Source organism: Filicampus tigris, chromosome 2 (genome assembly GCF_054856515.1).
Source record: "Filicampus tigris isolate MCC_2025a chromosome 2, RoL_Ftig_1.0, whole genome shotgun sequence".
Lineage (NCBI taxonomy): Eukaryota > Metazoa > Chordata > Actinopteri > Syngnathiformes > Syngnathidae > Filicampus > Filicampus tigris.
The window spans coordinates 6,918,929-6,939,094 of NC_141218.1; the positions used below are offsets into that span (position 1 = coordinate 6,918,929).

At 43.3% G+C, this 20,166-nt stretch overlaps 3 protein-coding genes and 1 non-coding gene across 6 annotated transcripts; 3 read left to right on the forward strand and 1 right to left on the reverse strand.

The window, feature by feature from the left end:
* The first annotated feature begins 115 nt into the window (after positions 1 to 115).
* trnar-ucu (transfer RNA arginine (anticodon UCU)) lies at positions 116 to 204 on the forward strand. Its single transcript is given in 2 exon segments — positions 116 to 152; positions 169 to 204. It is a non-coding gene; the product is annotated as a tRNA-Arg (tRNA).
* Positions 205 to 363: 159 nt separating this feature from the next.
* Positions 364 to 9,659, forward strand: osbp (oxysterol binding protein). 2 transcript variants are annotated; one of them, XM_086054835.1, is made up of 17 exons: positions 364 to 713; positions 926 to 1,098; positions 2,167 to 2,375; positions 2,749 to 2,923; positions 3,395 to 3,506; positions 3,814 to 4,000; positions 4,301 to 4,418; positions 4,514 to 4,571; positions 5,145 to 5,309; positions 5,402 to 5,647; positions 6,358 to 6,478; positions 6,567 to 6,670; positions 6,979 to 7,074; positions 7,198 to 7,385; positions 7,625 to 7,860; positions 8,654 to 8,692; positions 8,792 to 9,659. In XM_086054835.1, the coding sequence occupies exons 2-17, from the start codon at positions 962 to 964 to the stop codon at positions 8,932 to 8,934; spliced, it is 2,334 nt and encodes a 777-aa protein (XP_085910961.1). In that variant the 5' UTR covers positions 364 to 713; positions 926 to 961; the 3' UTR covers positions 8,935 to 9,659. The 2 variants fall into 2 exon arrangements, with proteins under 2 accessions (XP_085910961.1, XP_085910962.1); XM_086054836.1 differs by lacking the exon at positions 8,654 to 8,692 and having other exon boundaries at positions 365 to 713.
* Positions 9,660 to 9,814: 155 nt separating this feature from the next.
* On the forward strand, positions 9,815 to 14,774 carry LOC147151098 (N-acyl-aromatic-L-amino acid amidohydrolase (carboxylate-forming) B-like). 2 transcript variants are annotated; one of them, XM_086054869.1, is made up of 7 exons: positions 9,815 to 10,917; positions 10,990 to 11,219; positions 11,391 to 11,586; positions 11,848 to 11,941; positions 12,550 to 12,657; positions 12,729 to 12,841; positions 13,754 to 14,774. In XM_086054869.1, exons 2-7 carry the CDS (start codon positions 10,990 to 10,992, stop codon positions 13,988 to 13,990), a joined length of 978 nt encoding a protein of 325 aa, XP_085910995.1. In that variant the 5' UTR covers positions 9,815 to 10,917; the 3' UTR covers positions 13,991 to 14,774. The 2 variants fall into 2 exon arrangements, with proteins under 2 accessions (XP_085910995.1, XP_085910990.1); XM_086054864.1 differs by having other exon boundaries at positions 12,550 to 12,841.
* On the reverse strand, positions 14,040 to 18,918 carry LOC147151099 (claudin domain-containing protein 1-like). The gene is made up of 4 exons (XM_086054882.1): positions 18,084 to 18,918; positions 17,079 to 17,186; positions 16,745 to 16,882; positions 14,040 to 15,963 (listed from the first exon to the last, which is right to left on the reverse strand). The coding sequence occupies exons 1-4, from the start codon at positions 18,373 to 18,375 to the stop codon at positions 15,743 to 15,745; spliced, it is 759 nt and encodes a 252-aa protein (XP_085911008.1). The 5' UTR covers positions 18,376 to 18,918; the 3' UTR covers positions 14,040 to 15,742.
* Positions 18,919 to 20,166: the final 1,248 nt, after the last annotated feature.

Genomic DNA, 20,166 nt, shown 5'->3' on the forward strand with positions numbered 1-20,166 from the left:
GTTTCTATAGTCTCTCTAGTTATACACAATACATTTAAATAACATCTTTTAATCATCGCGACGCTGTAGATTCTTCACAACAATATATACGTTAAACTCAGACTATCCAACAGGTGGCTCCGTGGCGCAATGGACAGCGCATTGGACTTCTAGACTGTCAATGAAGTAATTCAAAGGTTGTGGGTTCGAGTCCCACCGGAGTCGCATTTTTACCATTATCGGTTATACACAAGCATTGATTCCACTGACAATTTAATGGGAACCATCGATTTTCTTATGTGCACAAAGTAGAAAACTTTGGTGGTGGAGGAAAAACTCCACGTCGATACTTTACAGGCAACTGTACGGCGTACGCATGCGCCCGGGATTGTTTCTACACGGAGAGCAATTAATGTGGCACCGGGTGGACCCACCTAGCACTATAGGCTAGTTAGAAGTAGCTAGCTAGAGTTGTGCGCAGCTGTACAACTGACACTCTTGACGCTCTTAGTGAGAAATGTTTCATCCACTCAACGGCGGCATTTTAATCTATAGCCACGCCAGCTGCTCTTTTTGGACGCTTTTCGCCGCGTTCTGTCCCCCATTGTCGACGTTAGCTTGCTGGTCAGTTAGCCTCCGTGAGCTAAGTAGCCATCTTTACTTACTACTGGTCTAGGTGTCAATATTAGCAGTGACTTCGCTTGCCTGAGCTGTCAACTTAGGGACACGTCAAGGTAAACATGTTGTTTTTGTGTTTGTTGCACAGCATAGCATGGACGGGACAATAAATGATATGTTATTTGCACTTCAACTAGTTGAACTTTGACCTGTCATGCCACACAACAGTAAGAGTAGAAACTGTGCCCCAACTCATCACTCCGGAGTGTCTAAAAACGTCTCTTTCTTTCTCCTTCCCTGCCCTCCTTTGTCTGTCGGTGTCTTTTAGGTTCTGTGCATTGGTGTCTGGGTTCTGGGGATTGTGATGTCCGAGCCCAAGACAGCCACTCCGATCCCAGCTGGAGACACGTACAAGGGATGGGTGTTCAAGTGGACTAATTACATCAAGGGCTATCAGAGGCGCTGGTTCGTCTTGAGTAATGGCTTGTTGTCCTACTACAGGTATGATATTGGTGAAAAACAAAGCGAAAGGCAGCAGTTTCATTTGTCTTTGAATAAGAGCTGTAAAAATGAATAACTTGATGGGGAACTAATCGATTATCAAATTAATCGACAAATACTTTGATAATCTATTAATTGTTCCAAGACTTTAACTTCACATTGTTGAATTCCTCGGAATTCCAGCCTCCCACCAGTAAATATTCTCCAATTTCTGTAATTGTCCATAAAGAAGAACAAATATCTTTGTGTTTCTTCAAAGACAGACATTTGCAAGCTTCTGCTTTTTCTTTGGAAAACAACGATCGAGACATTTGCCAATTTTGTCATGCATTTTCAGGGCAAACCAGCACCTGAATAGTAATTTGTGTGTGTTTTAAATAATGTCCTGTTTTTGATCGAGTTGCAGCCTTAGGCTTTGTTGATTTGTTATAAAATGTTCTCATGTGCTCAATTTATTTTATTTTTGTTGTGATTTTTACATTTTTTTAATTAATGTCTTTATTATTTTCCGGACCCACATGAAAATGCGCTACACAATAAAAAAAAAAAAGTGTCTTCTTATATTTCTCTTATAAATATTTATATGACTTTAAAATCTTGAACTTGATCTATTTTAAATTGGTAATATTATATTTATCTTAAACCTTAAGTTAACCAACATTTTTATAGATATTTATTCCACAATAATCTGTTATTATTTCTCATCCAATTATTTTTGTGCTGTATTATGATGATTATTATTTTGTACTTTTTTCCCCTGTTGACTTTCGTAACGGGTGGAAATGAAATATATAAATGTGTGTGTGTGTGTGTGTGTGTGTGTGTGTGTGTGTGTATATATATATATATATATATATATATATATATATATATATATATATATATTTTTTTTTTTTTTGGTAAGAATATTATTTGCAATCAGTATTTTATTCAATGTATAAATGTTTTAATGACTTTCAAGGCCACCTAATTTTTTACATTTCGAATATTATTTTCATTGTCTTTTTTTTTAACATATTATCGTCATTTCTATCATGATAGTTTTATTTTTCTCTGTTGACTTTTCAGGACCCAGGCGGAAATGGGCCACACTTGCCGCGGCACCATCAACCTGGCCACAGCGACCATCACTGTGGACGACGCGTGCAACTTTGTCATTTCCAACGGCGGCGCGCAGACGTACCACCTGAAGGCCAGCTGCGAGGTGGAGCGACAGCGCTGGATCACCGCGCTCGAGCTGGCCAAGGCCAAAGCGGCGCGCCTTCAGACCGAGTCCGGTAAAGCAAACAAAGTAGCAAAAACACTTGAGATAATACAAAAGCTTGTTAACTGTCAACATGACATTACCATGTTATGACTATCTTGTAGAACTCCGACTTAAGTCTTGCACTACAACATTTACCTGCGGAAGTACAACTTTATTCGCGCTACATTACAAGGTTTTTCTTGTATTTGGGACTATTTCTATAATATGGGAACTTTTATCTTATAAAATTACAACTTTTATTTGTTCATACTTTTTTCATAATATAACTCTTGTTAAAGTACAACTTCAGTATTTTATTACGTTCTTTGCATTTTAAAATATGTCAACAGTCAGAGACAAGGAAACGGAATAGATTTTTTTTTTCTTGCCCTGATTGTGAACAGATGACTCAGGTGACGACTTCTCTCATTTGGCCCCGACCCCGCCTTCCGGACAAAGCAGCGTTGGCGGCTCGCAGAATTCCGAAGTCCAGACGGCACTGCGGACCCTGGGCAGCAAGGTGGAGGATCTGAGCACGTGCAACGATCTCATCTCCAAGCATGGCTCCGCCCTCCAGAGGTCGGGTTATCTTAATCAATACAATCCATGTATCCTTTGTTTCTACATCTTCAGTTGGCAATCGAAAATGAAAACATTAAAAAGTGACTGAAGTGATTATTTTGTTAGGTTTTTTTTTTTTTTAATCTAACACAAAAACGCCAACATTTTTTCATCATTTGATGCAAGTTTGCCACTCCCAGTTCAAATTTAACATAAAACAAAAAGAAAGATGTAGTTTGTATTTAACTAAAACGTATAATTTAAGAAAGTCAGATAGATTAATGCTAATATACTATACAAGATGCCATTGACATTCTAACAAAACTAGCATTAATGTTGAGATTTAAAAAAAAAAAGAAAAAAAAAGTCATTTCTTTTTTCTTGGATTAAAAAACAAATAATCGTTCACTTAAGGTTTTAAAAGAAAATGTTGCTTGCCAATGAAAACGGTGACAATATATGACTGACATCTCATCAACTGTGGTGCAGGTCTTTGTCGGAGCTGGACAGTTCGCGTCTGACGGGAGAGGCGGGGGATAAAATTCGTCAGGTGACGGAGAGAGCCACGCTGTTCCGCATCACCTCCAATGCCATGATCAATGTCAGTTCACACTTGTGCTGCTACATTGCAGAAAAACGTAACACTTTATTCTCGATTGTATTCTTGTGACGCCAAGACTTGATGATTACTTTGGAAATATTTAAATATTTTTGTCTTGGAGTTACAGCGCAATTGTCATAGCAATAGTCTATCTATAACTCTAAAAATTTCAACACTATTCCCATAGTATGACTTTTTATTGTGTGAAATTAAAAGCGACACGTTCCTTTTGGCATAATTGTGGTTTTTTTTTTTTTTTTTTTTTTTTTTTTTTGGTTTTTTTTTTTGCTGCGATGGAACTTTGAAGGCGTGCCGAGACTTCCTGGCGCTGGCGCAGGCACACAGCAAGCGTTGGCAGAAGGCGCTGCAGGCGGAGCGGGAGCAGCGGGTGCGACTGGAGGAGACGCTGGAGCAGCTGGCCAAGCAGCACAACCACCTGGAGCGAGCCTTCCGCGGGGCGGCCGCGCAGGCCAACGCTACCGCCGACAATAAGAGTAAACGGGCGCAGTGGCCGCTGGCTTCAAAAATCAACACTTTAGTGTCTTTATGACTTTATTCCGCATGATTTGATATATTTTTCAGGAAATTATGACTTTACTCACATAGTATTGTGAGTTATTTTGTATTTGTAAGATTAGCTTATTTTGTTTTAGTAAACCACAGATTATGACTTCATTTTTCAAGGTACTATTTATCCCTGAAATTAGAATTGTTATCTTTGACTTTAGTCTTGCAACATCACAGCAAATTCCGATTATATTTTTCTGATCCGATTTCCTCATGGGCTTCGACAGGCGCCGTGGCAGCGACGAAAGGCGAGGGCAGCGACGAGGACGACGACAACGAGTTCTTTGACGCCGTGGAAGAAGCCCCCGAGTTCATCACCGTTCCGGCGGATCCTCACTTCCACAAGTTAGTACGGGCCCGCGGGAGCACAAACACAGTAGTTCCTGTAGTTTTGTGTTGTTGTTAATATGAACGTGAAAATGTTCCATCGTTTGTTCCAGGAGGTCGAGCAGTAATGCCAGCGGATTCAATAGTGAAATGTGTTCGGATGATCAATCGGTAAGTGACTTTTTTTCAATTGCAGTGCTTTAAGTAGTGGCGGGTGAAACATTTTTACTCGGACTTTTAGCTTGTAGTGTAGATATTTTCTCATTGAAAATTGCAACTTTATTAATTTTACTCGGTTCTTTTTGTCATTACTCCTTTTTTTTTTTTTTTTAATTCTCCTCATGTAAAATGATGACTACACTCATTACTTTCATCTCATGAAATGATGACTTTATTAGTTTTTCTTGTGAGTCTGACTTTATCTTTTGAAATAATACAAGGTTTATCCTCGAAACGGACTTTCTTTACGCCATTATTTTGTAATAGAACAACCCCTTTTATCTTGTAAAGTTACAACTTTATTCTTACGACATTATAAGGTTCCCCTTTTGCTTTATTTTTCCAAATATTACAATGTTTCATTGTAAAATTATTTGAGTCTGCTTAATATGTCTCGATTTTAACGTGTGCGGCCTTTATTCTCTGAAAGCAGTTAATGACGACCTTTAGTCCTGGCCTGTTAAGAGTGTTATTTTGCTGAAAATGCTCATTTGATTCCTGTCAAAATATTTGCTGCGTTTTCAGCTCAACGAGGAGCCTCTGGCCATGAACCAGGAGTCGTCCTCGCAGGAGTTGTTGCCACTGAAGAGGCGGCGCACGCGCATCCCGGACAAGCCCAACTACTCACTCAACCTGTGGAGCATCATGAGAAACTGCATCGGCAAAGAGCTCTCCAAGATTCCCATGCCCGTGAGCGACTCACGTTGAGCGACAACGCGATTAGGGACGGCTAATCGTCCTTCTAAAAATGCCTTTTCACGCTAACGCTTTTGATCCTGTAGGTGAACTTCAACGAGCCCATTTCCATGCTGCAGCGTCTCTCCGAGGACCTGGAGTACCACGAGCTGCTGGACAAGGCGACCAAGTGCCACAGCTCGCTGGAGCAGATGTGCTACGTGGCCGCTTTCTCCGTCTCGTCTTACTCCACCACCGTCCACCGCACGGGCAAGCCCTTCAACCCGCTGCTGGGCGAGACGTACGAGCTGGACCGCCGGCGGGAGAGCGGCTACCGCTCGCTGTGCGAGCAGGTAAGGGCGCCGAGTCTTGACGAAGACCGCTATGTTAGCTTCTTGCGCTTGTCATTTGTGAACCCAACAAATCGTATACGCCACACTCTATACTGGCGAGGCAGGTGTAACCGGTTCTGTTTCTTCGGTCAAGTAGACTGGGTCTCACGCGGCGTTTTATTAGTCCACCTGGGGTACATGTAATGACGCATGAGACTGACGTGCATTTACATCCCCCCTGGAGATCACAAACAATACAAGTAAGGCGTGCGCTAATCGGCGTTAGCGGTATTAGCTTAGCCCGCGATGGACAACGGCCCCAAATGTCTCCCTACAGCAAACGCCCAAAATCACCCAGAGTATCTCCAATAGCAGCACTAACGACCACAGCGCGACCCATTTGTCGGAACAGCGAGCTCTACCACGTCAATTAGCGCGGCTATCGGGAGAGAGCGACGCGTGTATCTTACCTCGGCCACGTGGAGTACGTGAGTGACCGGGGCTCGCACACGCAGCGTGACGCCACTGTGCGATCGCTCCCAGCAGCACGCAGATCATCTCTCGTCATTAATGTACAGGTGTGAACATAAAAAAAAGTAACAAAATCAAGGAAATAACCATTCAATCTCAACAGCAATACAAGTGTTTTGGTGAAATTGATAATGTTACATAGGCAATATCAAACGTTAGCGTTTTCACCGATTCACCGGCGCTAATATTTCTCCCTCCAGGTCAGTCATCACCCGCCGGCCGCGGCCCATCACGCCATCTCCGATCGCGGCTGGACTCTTCGTCAGGAAATCACCGTCGCCAGCAAATTCCGGGGCAAATATCTCTCCATCATGCCGTTAGGTAAGAGCGCTTCGCAACCCGAGCCAAAGCGCCGCCTACTTCCTAGCGTGTTGAAAACCGTCCTCGGGACGCTGCGCATCCCCCGCAGGCACCATTCACGCCATCTTTGACAAGGGCAACAATCACTACACGTGGAAGAAAGTGACCACCACAGTGCACAACATCATAGTTGGGAAACTCTGGATCGACCAGGTGAGATTCCAAAGCAGCCTCTGTCAGAAATGTAGAAGTTGCCAAAGTCATTATTGAGATACTGAATAATTATTATTCAGATTTTTTTTTTTTTTTTTTTTTTGTTCATTTTCAATCACTGCTCGAGAGACAGAGAGAAGAAAACATAACATCGTATACTCGACCGGTGATTCTCATACTGTTTACATCACTAATACTCAGTTAGTTCAGTTGGTTGGTTACTTTGATTATGCAGAGAATCCATAACCCATTTCCCCTGGGTACTGGGTTAGGGTTAGATAGTTACAAAATGTCCTCTCTGATTGTAGTCGGGAGAGATCGATGTGGTGAACCACACAACAGGAGACCGCTGCCATTTGAAATTTGCGCCTTACAGTTACTTTTCCAGAGACGTGGCCAGAAAGGTGAGAATTGCACTTTTTTTTTTTTTTTTTGTCGTCGTCGTCGTCGTCGTCGTCTTCATTGGCTCCTCCGGTGGAATCTGCACACGAGGACTGACGTCTTTGTCCCGCCTTCGCCCTCCTCAGGTGACCGGTGTGGTGATGGACAAGGACGGCAAAGCCCACTACGTGCTGTCGGGCACGTGGGACGAAAAGATGGAGTTCTCCCGCGTGATGCAAAGCAGCCGCGGCGGGGAGAACGGCTCCGAGGGCAAACAGAAGACCGTCTACCAAACCCTGAAAGCCCGAGAGGTGTGGCGGAGGAACCCTCTGCCGTAAGTGTGTGGGAAGATCAGCGGAATCGCGGCAACTGTTAGCGCAATGGCAACTATTTGAGGAAATACTTGAATGAGTCAGTAAGGACTAGCCAAACAAAGTCCATGTAGGTGCGTGTATTCCAGGTGCGGCGTTTATGTGTTCAAGAGCGCCCACTGATAACGTTTGAGTGGAAGCCGCTATTTGGCTCCTTCCCTTAAAGTAACCTCGGCAATTTGTCATCTCGGCTGGGCCGCAGTGAAGGCGCGGAGACCATGTACTACTTCACCACCCTGGCGCTCACTCTGAATGAGCCCGAGGAGCCCGTGGCGCCCACGGACAGCCGGCGCCGCCCCGACCAGCGGCTGATGGAGGACGGGCGCTGGGACGAGGCCAACGGCGAGAAGCAGCGGCTGGAGGAGAAGCAGCGCCTCGCCCGGCGCGAGCGCGAGAGGGAGGCGCTCAGCCAGCGCACCTCCAGCCATCCCGATGAAGGTTTGACCCCATTCCATCAAATACGCTTTACTTTCTCTCCAGTTGGGATAGGGCGCACCTTCCAGGATTTCTCCTTATTTTTGGGTCAATTCCAGGCAGAGGAAGTCAACCCAAAACTTGTCTTTACCATATGTTCTAGTCTCACTAGTCTAAACTTGATATTCTGATTAATATTGTGCTTGTGGAATGCGAATTAAGCAGGAAAATCCTCCTGTTTTAATCCTTCTCGGGGGCAGGCGTTTGAAACTTGCTGTCGACTGAAAATGACATCACAGCTGCTCAGAGCTCAGGAAACGACCAGTCACGGATCCGCCTCAGAAAACAGATGAGCCGGGATCGGTCGTTACCTGAGCCCTGAGCAACTGTGATGTCATTTTCAGCCGACAGCAAGTGAGAAAATGGCCGCCCCCTGAGATGGATAAAAATGGGTGGATTTTGCTTCCATAAACACAATTGTAATCAGGATGCCATGTTTACACTATTGTAAAGAAAATTTGGGGGTTGACTTCACACAAACACACCTTTCGTACATTTTTTAGTGGGTGAACTTGCAATTTTTTAAGTTGCCCATTACTTGTTGGCCACACTGTATATCAGGACAGTCGACACTTATCTCACTGGTGCCCTGTACCTTTTTTTTTTTTTTTTTTGGCCAAGTCGTGACCCATTTTCCTTGTGAAACAGTCGACAACATGGCGCACTGCAGCAAAATCCTGGAGGGACTCAAAGGGGGATTAGTAAAGTAAGGGGTTAAAAAAAAAAAAATCCATGTTCCAATTCTCTTTTTCAAAAGCTGTCGATGAGGATTCTCTTACTGACGCATCACTGAAAAGCAAGTATTCCTTCCTTCTCTTGTCACCTTCCCGCGCTCGCCTTCGTCCCATCGGGGATTTCCGCGCCTTCGCTAACGCCGACTTTCTGCCCTCCCCAGGCGCGCCTCACGACCTCTACAAGGCACTTTGGTTCGAGCGCTGCCAGGACCGAATCACCGGTGAGCAGGTCCACATCTATAAGGGCGGCTACTGGGAAGCCAAGGAGCGCGGCTACTGGGAGGGCTGCCCGGACATATTTTGACCACCGACTCAACCGCTTAAACAAACAGAAGAAGAAAAAGAAAACAAAAAAAAACAAAAAGTTACCGTACTTGTAGGTTCTCTGTTCTAAGAGACCTCCAGGACGGTGGTGGGCCCACAAGTTTGACGTAAGTAGTGCTTCCTTCCGCATCCATCTCTCAAATATGTGCGATCAATCGGTGGCCTTCATGAAGACAATTTCTGGTTTATCTGATTATTTGTGTCTTAATGTAACGTCGCTTAACTGTGCGACTGTGTTGTGTGGTTGGGTGTGTGTGTGTGTGCGTGTGTGTGTGTGTGTGTGGAGTGTGCGGGAGAGGGGGCGTCATCTTGTTCAACTGTGATAGAATAGTGTGCTACATCTCTCCTCCTCGCCTTAGACAACCTGCGCTCACGTGTCAGAAAAAAAAAAAATGTGTGAGTGAACTGGACGCTCAGGTTTTAATACGGTCGCAAGTCAGAGAAGGCCGAAGTGATTATTATTATTTTTTTTTCTGTTTTAAAGAGAAATACTTGTTTTATGGTGTGAAGAATAGACACATTTAAAGTAAATGCAGTGCTGATTAAAAAAAGATAAATAAATAAAAGAAAGAAGAAAAAAAAAAACATATGCAAGCACATTTTGACACCAAAAAAAGTGTTTCGTCTTTTTTGTTCTCGTTGTTTGTAAGTGTACTTAATCAAGACAAAGAATCTAAAAAAACATCTGATTTTATAAATGTATAATAATGTCTGGAAAAAACGGTGAGGCATTTTTCTGTTGTTTCATGTCACCAAAAAGGGAGATTTCGTGCTCGACCGAGAGAAGAGACATAAGAACATTTGTTTGCGATTTTGTATCCAGGAAGAGGAAATCTTTAATAAACGCTGTAATGTCAAACAAGTTGCTTTTGATTACTTTTATTTTGATATGAATATGTGGAAAATTGTTTCGCCGTTCAAAGTATATGCAGCAAAATGTCACATCTGTTTACAGTTTTCCGCCTTGCTATTGAAATGTCTTTTTATGTTTAACTCCACCTTAAGTCTGTACTCTGTGTCAAAGTTGAGTTAAAAAAAAAAAAATATCCCCTGGAACAGTATTCATGACCAGGTGGATGACATTTGAAATACTACCCATTGATGTAAATGAAAATGGGATTTTCTGATCTGCTCTAGTGCCTTCTGCAGTCAGTTTGCCATTTTGCTTTATTTTAGCATACCAGTCTGTCGTTTGAAAATAGAAGCACCGGCGCACCTCCTGCGCCCAGGTTGTTATCCTGACTTAAAACGGGCATGTCCAATCCTTAGTGAGACAATTTACAATCCCGATCCATATCTATCGCGGTCTCTGTACTCCACTTGCGCTTTTTGTTATCGTCCCAGCTATTTAGTGTTTGCAAGTCACATTGCCCCGAGCACTTTCTGTGCTCAGCTTGCCTTCTGTTAGCCTGTTAAATCAATAGTACGCCCGCGTGCAAACAGTAAATGGGGGCGAAAAAAAATCTTTATAGCGCAGTCTAGGTGCCTTGTTATGTATTTATTTTTAAAAAAAATTTTTATGAACTTATCTTGCTATCATTCGGAGATAAATGCAGGGTGTGTGGTGCTTTTTATACTTTGTACTGCCTCCCCACCCGCCCCATCGGCAGTTGATTAAATAAATGCCCCTTCTTTCCGTCCACTATTTACCAAACGGATGATGTCATGCCCTTCCGAGCTCGTGACCTCATCTCAAGGGTGAGTTATTAAGTCTCCCCGCACTCTCGTCCGATACCGACCCGGGACACACCCTGCCTGCGATGCAGTGCAGTGCGTGCAAAAGTGAGAGTGCTGACTCAGGGAAAGTGGTGTGAAAGCCCGGGTAGAGGGCGCAAAAAGGGGGAGCGAACGTGCAAGAGGGGAGAGAAATGCAACGATGGCAGGTGGAGCAGGCGAGAGGAGACTCCCACGTCTTCATTTGGGATCTTTGGATGCCGAATAGTGATTTGTTTCATCAAGTAGGGTAAGGTGTTCCGCTTCCCTGCACGTTTCCACCAACGGGAGACCAAAGCTCATTTGCGCGCCCCGCAATCAGATGGAGGTCCGCCTGCCGGGATTGTCTCGGGTCGCTGTCTGCGGCGGTACCCACGGCAACGAGCTCTCCGGGGTCTACTTGGTCAGCGAGCTGATGAGGACGGCGACAGACTCAGAGGCTGGCAGGGACGTGTCCGTGCGGGCGGTGCTGGCCAACCCCCGCGCCACCCGGCTCTGCCGCCGATACCTCGACACCGACCTGAACCGATGCTTCACCCACGCCGCCCTCGCGTAAGCCCGACGCACTTCTTGACCGTTCCAAAGTGTCCCATCCTGCTTATTCCGTACTCAAGCTGTCAAACAACTCTTATTTGAAATAGTAGCCGTCTACAGGCGATAATATCAAATCTGAAAACAATTGATGAGATCTTGGCGTCATTTTCCGTCCCCGGTCACCCTCAGCGGGCCCGTGGTCGACGCGGCCCCCTACGAGATGACCCGAGCCCGGGAACTGAACGCCTTGCTGGGGCCCAAAGGGAGCGCGCGAGCCGTGGATCTCGTCTGCGACCTCCACAACAGCACGTCCAACATGGGACTGTGCGTCATCGCCTTTTCCGACTCCGACTGGATCTGCTTGCATGTATTCCGTCACCTGCAGGTATGCCCCGAAAACTCAATTTGACACGTAAACACGTTTATTTTACCCATGATAACGTATCGCCGCTGTCATGTGAAAAACACTTATCTCCCTTTTTTTTTTTTTTTTTCATTTTCTTATTTTTACATAAATCATGTTTCCACGTTACAGACATTGCATTGAAGTGAAAATTTAAAAAGTTTCCAAAATTGGAGAGAAGCGTTTTTCACAGCACAGCGATGATATGTTGATGTTCCGCTTTACATGTTTCTTTTTTTTCAGAGGCAGATGCCAGATATACCAGTGAGGTACATACATTTTGACGTCCCCGACGCGGAGTCATTTTCTCTCGATTCAGTGGGAAAACATGGTTTTGGTACGTGTGATTTCTGCACGAATGCATTCAGGGTACAGTGAATCCTATTTACAAATTGACCTGCAACGGATATAAAAACGGTGGAGCAACACATTTAGACAGTGACTGGAATATGACAATACTCATAGGCATATATTCTTTATGCTCTGCAAAAAAAAAAAAGACTCTTACAGCATCTTAACTCTTTCAATGCCAGCCATAAAAAAAAGATCCTTCTGAGTGCCGGCCATTTTGATTGATCTTTCAAGGAACACAGGATATTGTGTCTAAACACAGAAACTACCAAATGAAAGATTAGACCCTCTTCTTTCACCCCCACTTGCAAAAGTTTGTTTCTACCTTACACCATTTTTTTTTTTTTTTTTGTAATCAGTGGTAAAATATGGGTTTGTTTCACCTAGATCACCTATTTTCCACCAAAAACGCAGAAAACAAGCTTTTAGTGAAAAAAATAAAATAAAAAAATCCTATGCACAAACAATGACTTTCATGCTAATTATTTTTGCCTTAGTGATTTCCAATCATTTCACGGCACCACCGTATTGGCGGCAGTTCACTGTACATTTGCAAGCCGCTCGTAATTGCAAGGTGCTAATTTGTACTTTCAGCTCTCGAGATCGGTCCTCAGCCTCACGGCGTGGTGAGGTCCAACGTCTACACGGCCATGAAAGACAGCCTGCAGCACACGCTCGACTGGGTGCGCCTCTTCAACTCGGGTGCGCGAAAACACTGCAAAGCGCGCGTGCGAAACGGGTCCTGCCTCACTTGCCCGTCTTCTGTGGTTCAGGCGCAGTTTTCGAGGGCGGCCCGGTGGACGTGTTCACCGTGGTCGGACACGTCGACTACCCGAGAGAAGGCGACACACAAAACATCACGGCGGCGGTTCATCCTCAACTTCAGGTACAGAACTCGTGTGGAGGTGGAAAATTCGACTTCTCAAGAGTTTCTCCTCGTGACAAACAAATCTGACGATGATTTGGAGCGGGTTACAAACTTGTTCTCGTAAGATTGCCTTTATTAAAAAAAAACAAAAAAAAAACACTTAATTCTTTGAAAAATCTATCTTTATTCTCTTAAAGTAGAAATCAACCCAAACATATTTTTTTCAAAAATATGTTGCCAGCAGGCCCACTAGTTGAAACACGGCATTCTGATTAATTGTGCGTTTGTGGAATATAAATTATGCAGCAAAATTCACTCGTTTTTAGCCATCTCCGGGGGCGGCCATTTTGTCTTCTGTCGACTGAAAATGACGTCACAACTGCTCACAACGACCAATCACGGCTGACCTTTTTTCTGAATCCGAGCCGTGATTGGTCGCTGTGAGCAGCATGTCATCTTCAGTCGACAGAAGGCAAAATGGCCGCCCCCGGGATGGCTAAAAACGAGTGGATTAACACTTATTCCACAAACGCAATATTTATCAGAATGCCCTGTTTCAACCAGTGGGCTTGCATAGAACATATTCTTGAAAAAAATGTTTGAGTTGACTCCCGCTTTAAGGTTACAAGACAAGACTTGATTCTCATAAGATGATCTTGTTTTGGAGGGGGGGTAAACGTGACCTCATTCTTGGTAAAAATACGATTTCACTCAACAGTTTTTCTAAAAACAAAATGAATGTTTGACGTCTTAACTCCATAAAACATTAGTTTTCCCTTAGTTTTTTCACCAAAATATGACTTATTGAAAAAAAAAATGTCACTTTTCTGGTCATTAAAACCTTTCTCTGTTGAGGGAAATCACATTTGGTCTCTGACGGTCTTTTCTTGGGAAAATCAGTTGGTATAAAGAGAAGGTCTCTCCTGGCAGGACCGAGACTTCTGCCTGCTGCGCCCCGAGGAGCCCATGTTCCAGACGTTTTTGGGACAAACTCTGCGCTACAAGGGCAGCGAACCTCTTTATCCCTTCTTCATCAATGAGTGCGCTTATTACGAGAAGGGCGTGGCGCTCTACCTCGCCAGGAAGAGGAGCGTCACCCTGCCGACGCTGCGGGTGCACAAAGAGGGCCATCCGACTAACTTTGTGTCGGAAGAAGAGGAGGAATGAGATAAAAAAAAAAAAAAGAATGCCGTGGACAATCAACACAAACGTATGAAAAAAAAGGTTTTATTTAAAAAAAACAACAACACAGGTACGCTTACATATCACACATCAAGAGCACGTCGCATACGTATTGAAGCAACATTTGTTATTAAACAGCATGTCATAGAAATCTACTGATTTGAAAATGTCTAAAAAGCAGAAGTTCACGAAAGCCTGCAACGTTTAAAAAGAATCCAGCAGTAGCTGTATCGCAATACGGCATACATTCATAATGCTTGACGGGCAGGGATATCCTTTTTTTTTTTTTTTTTTAATCTCCGCTTGCAGCAGCGTATGTGAATGTTGTTTGTGCACTGTAGTGTGTGAAAATTGTGGAAAAAGAAAAACAGGGACAAACACAAGGAAAGAAGTGCTTACAAGTTGAATCAATGACTAACCCTAACAAAATGTAAACAAAACAAAAAAAGAAACACACACATTGGAAATAATAAATAAATACCAACTTAGATTACAAAGTAATGTACAGTTGTAATTTTTCACCAAGGAGCTACAGTCACTCTGAAAATAAAACCGGAGGGAAAAAAGGTTGTAATTTCTAAAAGGAATAAAAGGAATGGCAGTATTCCCTCATGAACCTAAATGCAGTTTTTTTTTCCACTCAACGTGGTGCTTTTTGCCCCCTCCTAAGACTGTGATGTTTTCTCCCCCCAAAATACGTTTTTATTCCAGGAAGATTGTTTCTAAATATTTTTTTCTTTCAAAAGTACAGCTTCATTTTCATAGGATTCAAGCTTTTACCTTTATTCCTTTCGTCACACTAAAAATACAACTTGATTCTTCTTACCTAGTCTTTTTTTCCTTCAAAATATTCTGACAATCTCGTGACATTTCGCCTTTTTCTCAAAAGATATAACTTTATTTGGCATAAGATTACAACATTTTTTTCTTAAGAAAAATAAAACCTAAGCCTTGTCACAGTTTGCCCTTTTTTCCCCTCATTAAAAAAAATATGATAGTTTTATTCTTCATTGTCTTCAGGAAATATTTTGACTTTTTTTCTCAAAAGAGATACAACGTAACATCTTTTTTCCCCCAAAATATTACTATTCTCGTAACATTACGTCTTTCTCAGAAAATTACAACTTCTCAAAAAAAAAAAAAAACACGACTATTCTCATAGATTTACAACTTTTTTTCACGCCGAGTTTAAGCCTTGTGATGTGATGCCCGTTTTTCCTCACAAAATTTGAACTTCATTCTTGCCCTTCCAGAAATGACTTTTTTTACTTGAAAGAAATACCACTTGTTTTCTCCTAGAATATTACCATACTTGTAACATAATATTACATCTTTCTTGAAATGTTTTATCACAAAAAAGTCAGACTTTATTCTTGTAACATTATCTGTTCCCGAAATAGTCCCATTTTTTTTTTTCCTCAAGGAAAATAGGAATATTCATAACAAATTTACAGCTTTTTTCTAGTAATTCCTCAAGTTTAATCACTTGATTTTTTTTTCTTGTAACATGATTATTTTAGTAATTTACTTTTTTTTCCACCCAATGTGGCTTTCGTACTCCAAAGTATATTCACCACATAAATACGATTTACCCGTTCAATTGTGATGGCACACTTGTGATGTCATCAAAGTGCATCGCAACATAGCGGCCGGTATTGCAGCCGTTAACACCAAGTGCTGTTCCAAACGAACAACAAGGAGTCCCTCCCTTTGGACTGTCGGGGACAAAGGCGTCGTCTAGGCCACACGGTAGGCGGCCATGCGGTAGTAGTTGCGGCCGTGGCTGCGCGCCGCCCACACCAGCAAGGCGGCCGCCATCATGTGGAGGGGCGAGGACATGAGCGCCAAGTAGAGGGACCAGCCCAGGGAGCCGTCCACCTTGTCAGGAAGCACGGAGACCCTGTGGAGCAGGTCCGTCCCCGCCAGGTAGCAACACACCGTGGCCAATGAGCACAGACCTACAATGGGAGGTGTGGGAAAAAAAAAACACTTTATTATCCTGATATAGGCCCAAAAAATCACTGAAATCACACTTTAGATCTTTATTCTCTTAAAATGAAAACTAAAAATATGACGTCTTGAGCCGTCAGTGGCAGTGAATGATTGAAATATGTATTTTTTTAAATTGGACTATTATTTCAAGACTGCAAACACCATATATGACCGTAATGAGGTTGTCCCGCATTGAAACATTGGAAACGCGCCGCCAGAAATGCTCATCTTGCGTTTGGTCTGACTGCAGCATTATCTTAGTGGGATTACATTACCCATGATTCTTAGACACGGAAACAGGAAGTAGTTGTTGTTCCAGTATGACGAAAACATGGGCGCCTGCTAGCGATTAGATGCGTGAAAGTAAATAGGAAGGAATTTGTTTGAAAGATGACGAACTGAAAAGGCACACTGTCAATTTTTGCGAAAATGAAAGGATTTTTAGTGCGCCTTATCTGAAAAATAAGGTGTAGGTATTTTCCCCGGAAAAAATAGAAAATATTTTGTAGCTCTATCTCTTTAGATGACATTTTTTAAAAATGCTTGTTTTTTTTCTTAGCGAAAATGACCGAATATTTTCTCTCCTCCCCCCCAAAATTCAACTTCATTCACAAAGTACAATTTTGCGTGGGAAAATAAATGACTTTATTCTCTTAAAATGACGCATTTGAAGCATGAAGTGTATTATGGATTAGCAATCTCTTAAGATTGCGATGAATTCCTCATGAAGCAAATAAAAGGACTTACCTGTTAACAGGTGAAGTACACCAATGGCGAGCGTGGGCGTGAGGCTTTGGCAGAGGCAGGCACAGAACCCAATCAAACCCGCTAAGACCTCCAGGCCCAAAGAGACGAGTGGCAGGAGGAACTGGAATCGCCACAGGTCTACAAAACACCAGGGCAGGTTGGGCTGTTTGGCAACCGCTTCATTGTGATGGATTTGTGGTTAATTCGAAATATCAACGCCATCTCATTTTGTCTGGACACTTTTTGCTAGGCAGAATTGTTACTGCCCCAGTGGCCAATGAGGTGAAAGGTCGTTTCTCAAAGTCATTCTTACATACGTGGCTGTTGGACTTACATGTGCGCAGCATGTCCTCTCCACTGTTGTGGTTTCCGGGTTCCTTGTATTTGGGCGTGAGTTGCTGCTGCACGCTGAAGCTTCGGCACTTCAACACCATCTTGGCACCTGAGATCACCAAAATAGGAGTATGTGCAAGAATGTCAAGTTAGATTAAGATAGTGGGGATGTGATGTGTCTCACTTAAAATGGTCAGCAGAGGAAATGGTGAGAATTGGTATCTAATGACCACATAAAATGTCATCTTTGCAGACGCCACGTCAGCTGTCCATATTGTGGTCGCCAAGAAGGCATCTGTCTGAAGTATGGCATTTATTTCTGTATTTACTGATCCAGGTGCATCAAGTACTGTCGTTATGAATGACTTTTACAGTTGACTTTTCTTACATTTTATTTATTACTGTATATAGTGTCATTCCTATTTAATCATTTTTTTAATGGAATTTGAGTGTGATACATTTCATTTTGTAGGAGTGTATTGTAGCAAATCACCCCTTACGTGTTGGCTTTTTTTATCAAACAAATACAGGGTATAAGGTAAGTAAGTAATTACACTATACATGAGAGAACTGTGTTAGACGAACCGCTCTTGTAAACACGGGAGGGATCGGTTAGGTTAGTTCGCCAATTGTCCACCAGAGGGTGGAAAGTAGCCCGAATAACCAGTAACTGATTCTCATTGTTCCCGTCACATTCTATTTTCCAATTATTCCATGCGAGCGTGTTTTGTTTTGGGATTTTTTTGGGGGGGGTCAGTATTAAATATTGCATTTTCCGAGACACGTATTTACAAAATATTTGATTATGACAATATTTGAGTTAGGTACTAAATATTTTAGGCGAACCACGCCTTCAAAACAGCCGTGGGACCAGGTTCGTTCGCCATTGGTCCACAAGAGGTCGCCAAAGTGACGTGACGTCAAACGATGACTGTCATTCAGGACCTTTCAGCGCATCGCTCCGACAGCCGAACCCCCGTTTGGAAGGCGCGTCGCGTGCACGTACCTGGCTCCTTGTACCAGTGCGGGGTGGCGGGCACGAGCACGCAGCGCCACCACAGGCCTACGCTGCCGTTGAGTCGGAACAAAGTGTCACTGTACGTCTTCTCGTCGAACTCTCCGTCCATGAACTCGTCGTAGAGGCCGCGGAGCTCGGACACGTTGGCCTCGCCGCGCACCGGCGGGCTGCTGTACTGGTACCAGTGCTGCGTGCCAACTCCCACGCACAGATACACGGTGGCCATGAGGCTGAGCACGCAGGCGATCACCAGCGCCGTGGCGTAGCGGTTGTCCACCATTGTTGCACGTCACGAGTGGAGGAGGGTATTGGGGGCGAGCATCACCCGCCTGAGTCCTGAGTCCTGAGTCCGAGCGCTCCGGCCGGGATGAGGCGCCGCCGCCGCCGTCGTTGCGTGTCCCCGCCCCCGTGGCCCACTTGCACAGATGGCGCTCGGCTTTGCGCTCGATACCATCAGGCGGCCGCGCTAATCCGTCGCCTTTCCTCTTCCGGCCGGCTCCAAAATAACGCCTGACAAATCGATTGTTTGCACATTTGGTGGATTCCAATATCTTGTTTGTCAAAAAGTCAAACAGGTTTTATTTTCTCGACTAGGAAATCAACAAAAGACTCGAGACAAGAATGCACAACGAATAAAAGACTTCTCGTCAATAAGCGTATAGTTGGTGTGATTGTGAGACAAGATCAATTCCAGCCTCTTTAGCTTTTTTACCCATTTTCTGATATTCTTAATTTTTTTCCTATCGGATACAATGCTGTAAGATATTTATTGGACTTCATTATACTGTATGGCTACATACGAAAATGAACCTGTCCCTCTCACGTTCTTAAGCAGTGGTTCGCCAAAAATTGACCAGTCAAAAAATCTCTCTCTCTCTCTCTCTCTCTCTCTCTCTCTCTCTCTCTCTCGCTGAGAGAGAAATATTTTTGTTTCAGTTTCAGATTTTCCTTAAAGACAGAGTCAACCCAAACATATTTTTCTCAAGAATATGTTCTATGCAGGCCCACTAGTTGAAACAAGGCAATATGATTAATATGACATATGAGTTAAGCAGCAAAATCCACCTGTTTTTAACCATCTCAGGGGGCCGGCTGTCACTTCTGTCCACTGAAAATGATGTCACAGACCCTCACGGCTCAGATAACGACCAATCACGGCTCACCTGTTTTCTGAAGCTGAGCTATGATTGGCTCGCCTGTTTTCTGAAGCTTAGCTATGATTGGTCATTATCTGAGGGTGTGTGATGTCATTTTCAGTCGACAAAAGTGACAAAATGGCCGCCCCTGAGCTAGCTAAAAACAGGTGGATTTTGTTTCTTAACTAATACTCCACAAACACAATATTAATCAGAATGCTGTGTGTCAATGAGTGGGCCTGCATAGAACATATTCTTAAAAAAACAGGTTTGGGTTGACTTCTGCTTTAATAAAAGGTTCTCCCATCAGAAACTTTTCATACAAATAATAAGTGATAAATCTTGAAGTAAATCTACAGTTTTTTTTATTAACTTGTATATGAGCAGTTAATATTCACGTATTTAAAGCTTTTCATCAAATTATTAATGGTGTTAAAGTGTGATACTGAACAATACAACTAATACAATTATTTTAATTATTTTGCTAAATTGTCAGCAAGTATTCATCTGAGCTATATATGTTATAATAATAGCTGCTTGTTTGCTCTGAACGATGAATTCATATTTTCTCTGTATGGCTCGACACGGCGTGCTTTCGTCGACGTCAAGCGTCACCTTGTATGTTGAGGAGTGCCTCGCATTGTAAGCTCATCTAATGCGGCTGTTATGAAGAAAAGTGGCTTTTGTATCGCTTTTGTTTTTGTATCCGTGGGTCTGAACCAAAAAACAAACAAAGTGCCACTTCAAGTCTCTGACAAAGGGGCCCTGCCTCATGTTATTATTCCACCAAACCTGATCCACTGGCGTTAAGAACAACAAGTGTACCCATCTATTGTATAGTGTTATTGCAGGAAATGTCATCGGGCGTGCTTTTCATACCCCACACATAACCGGTCAGAACCTTCAAATAAATGACCATCACCCAAAACTTGAAA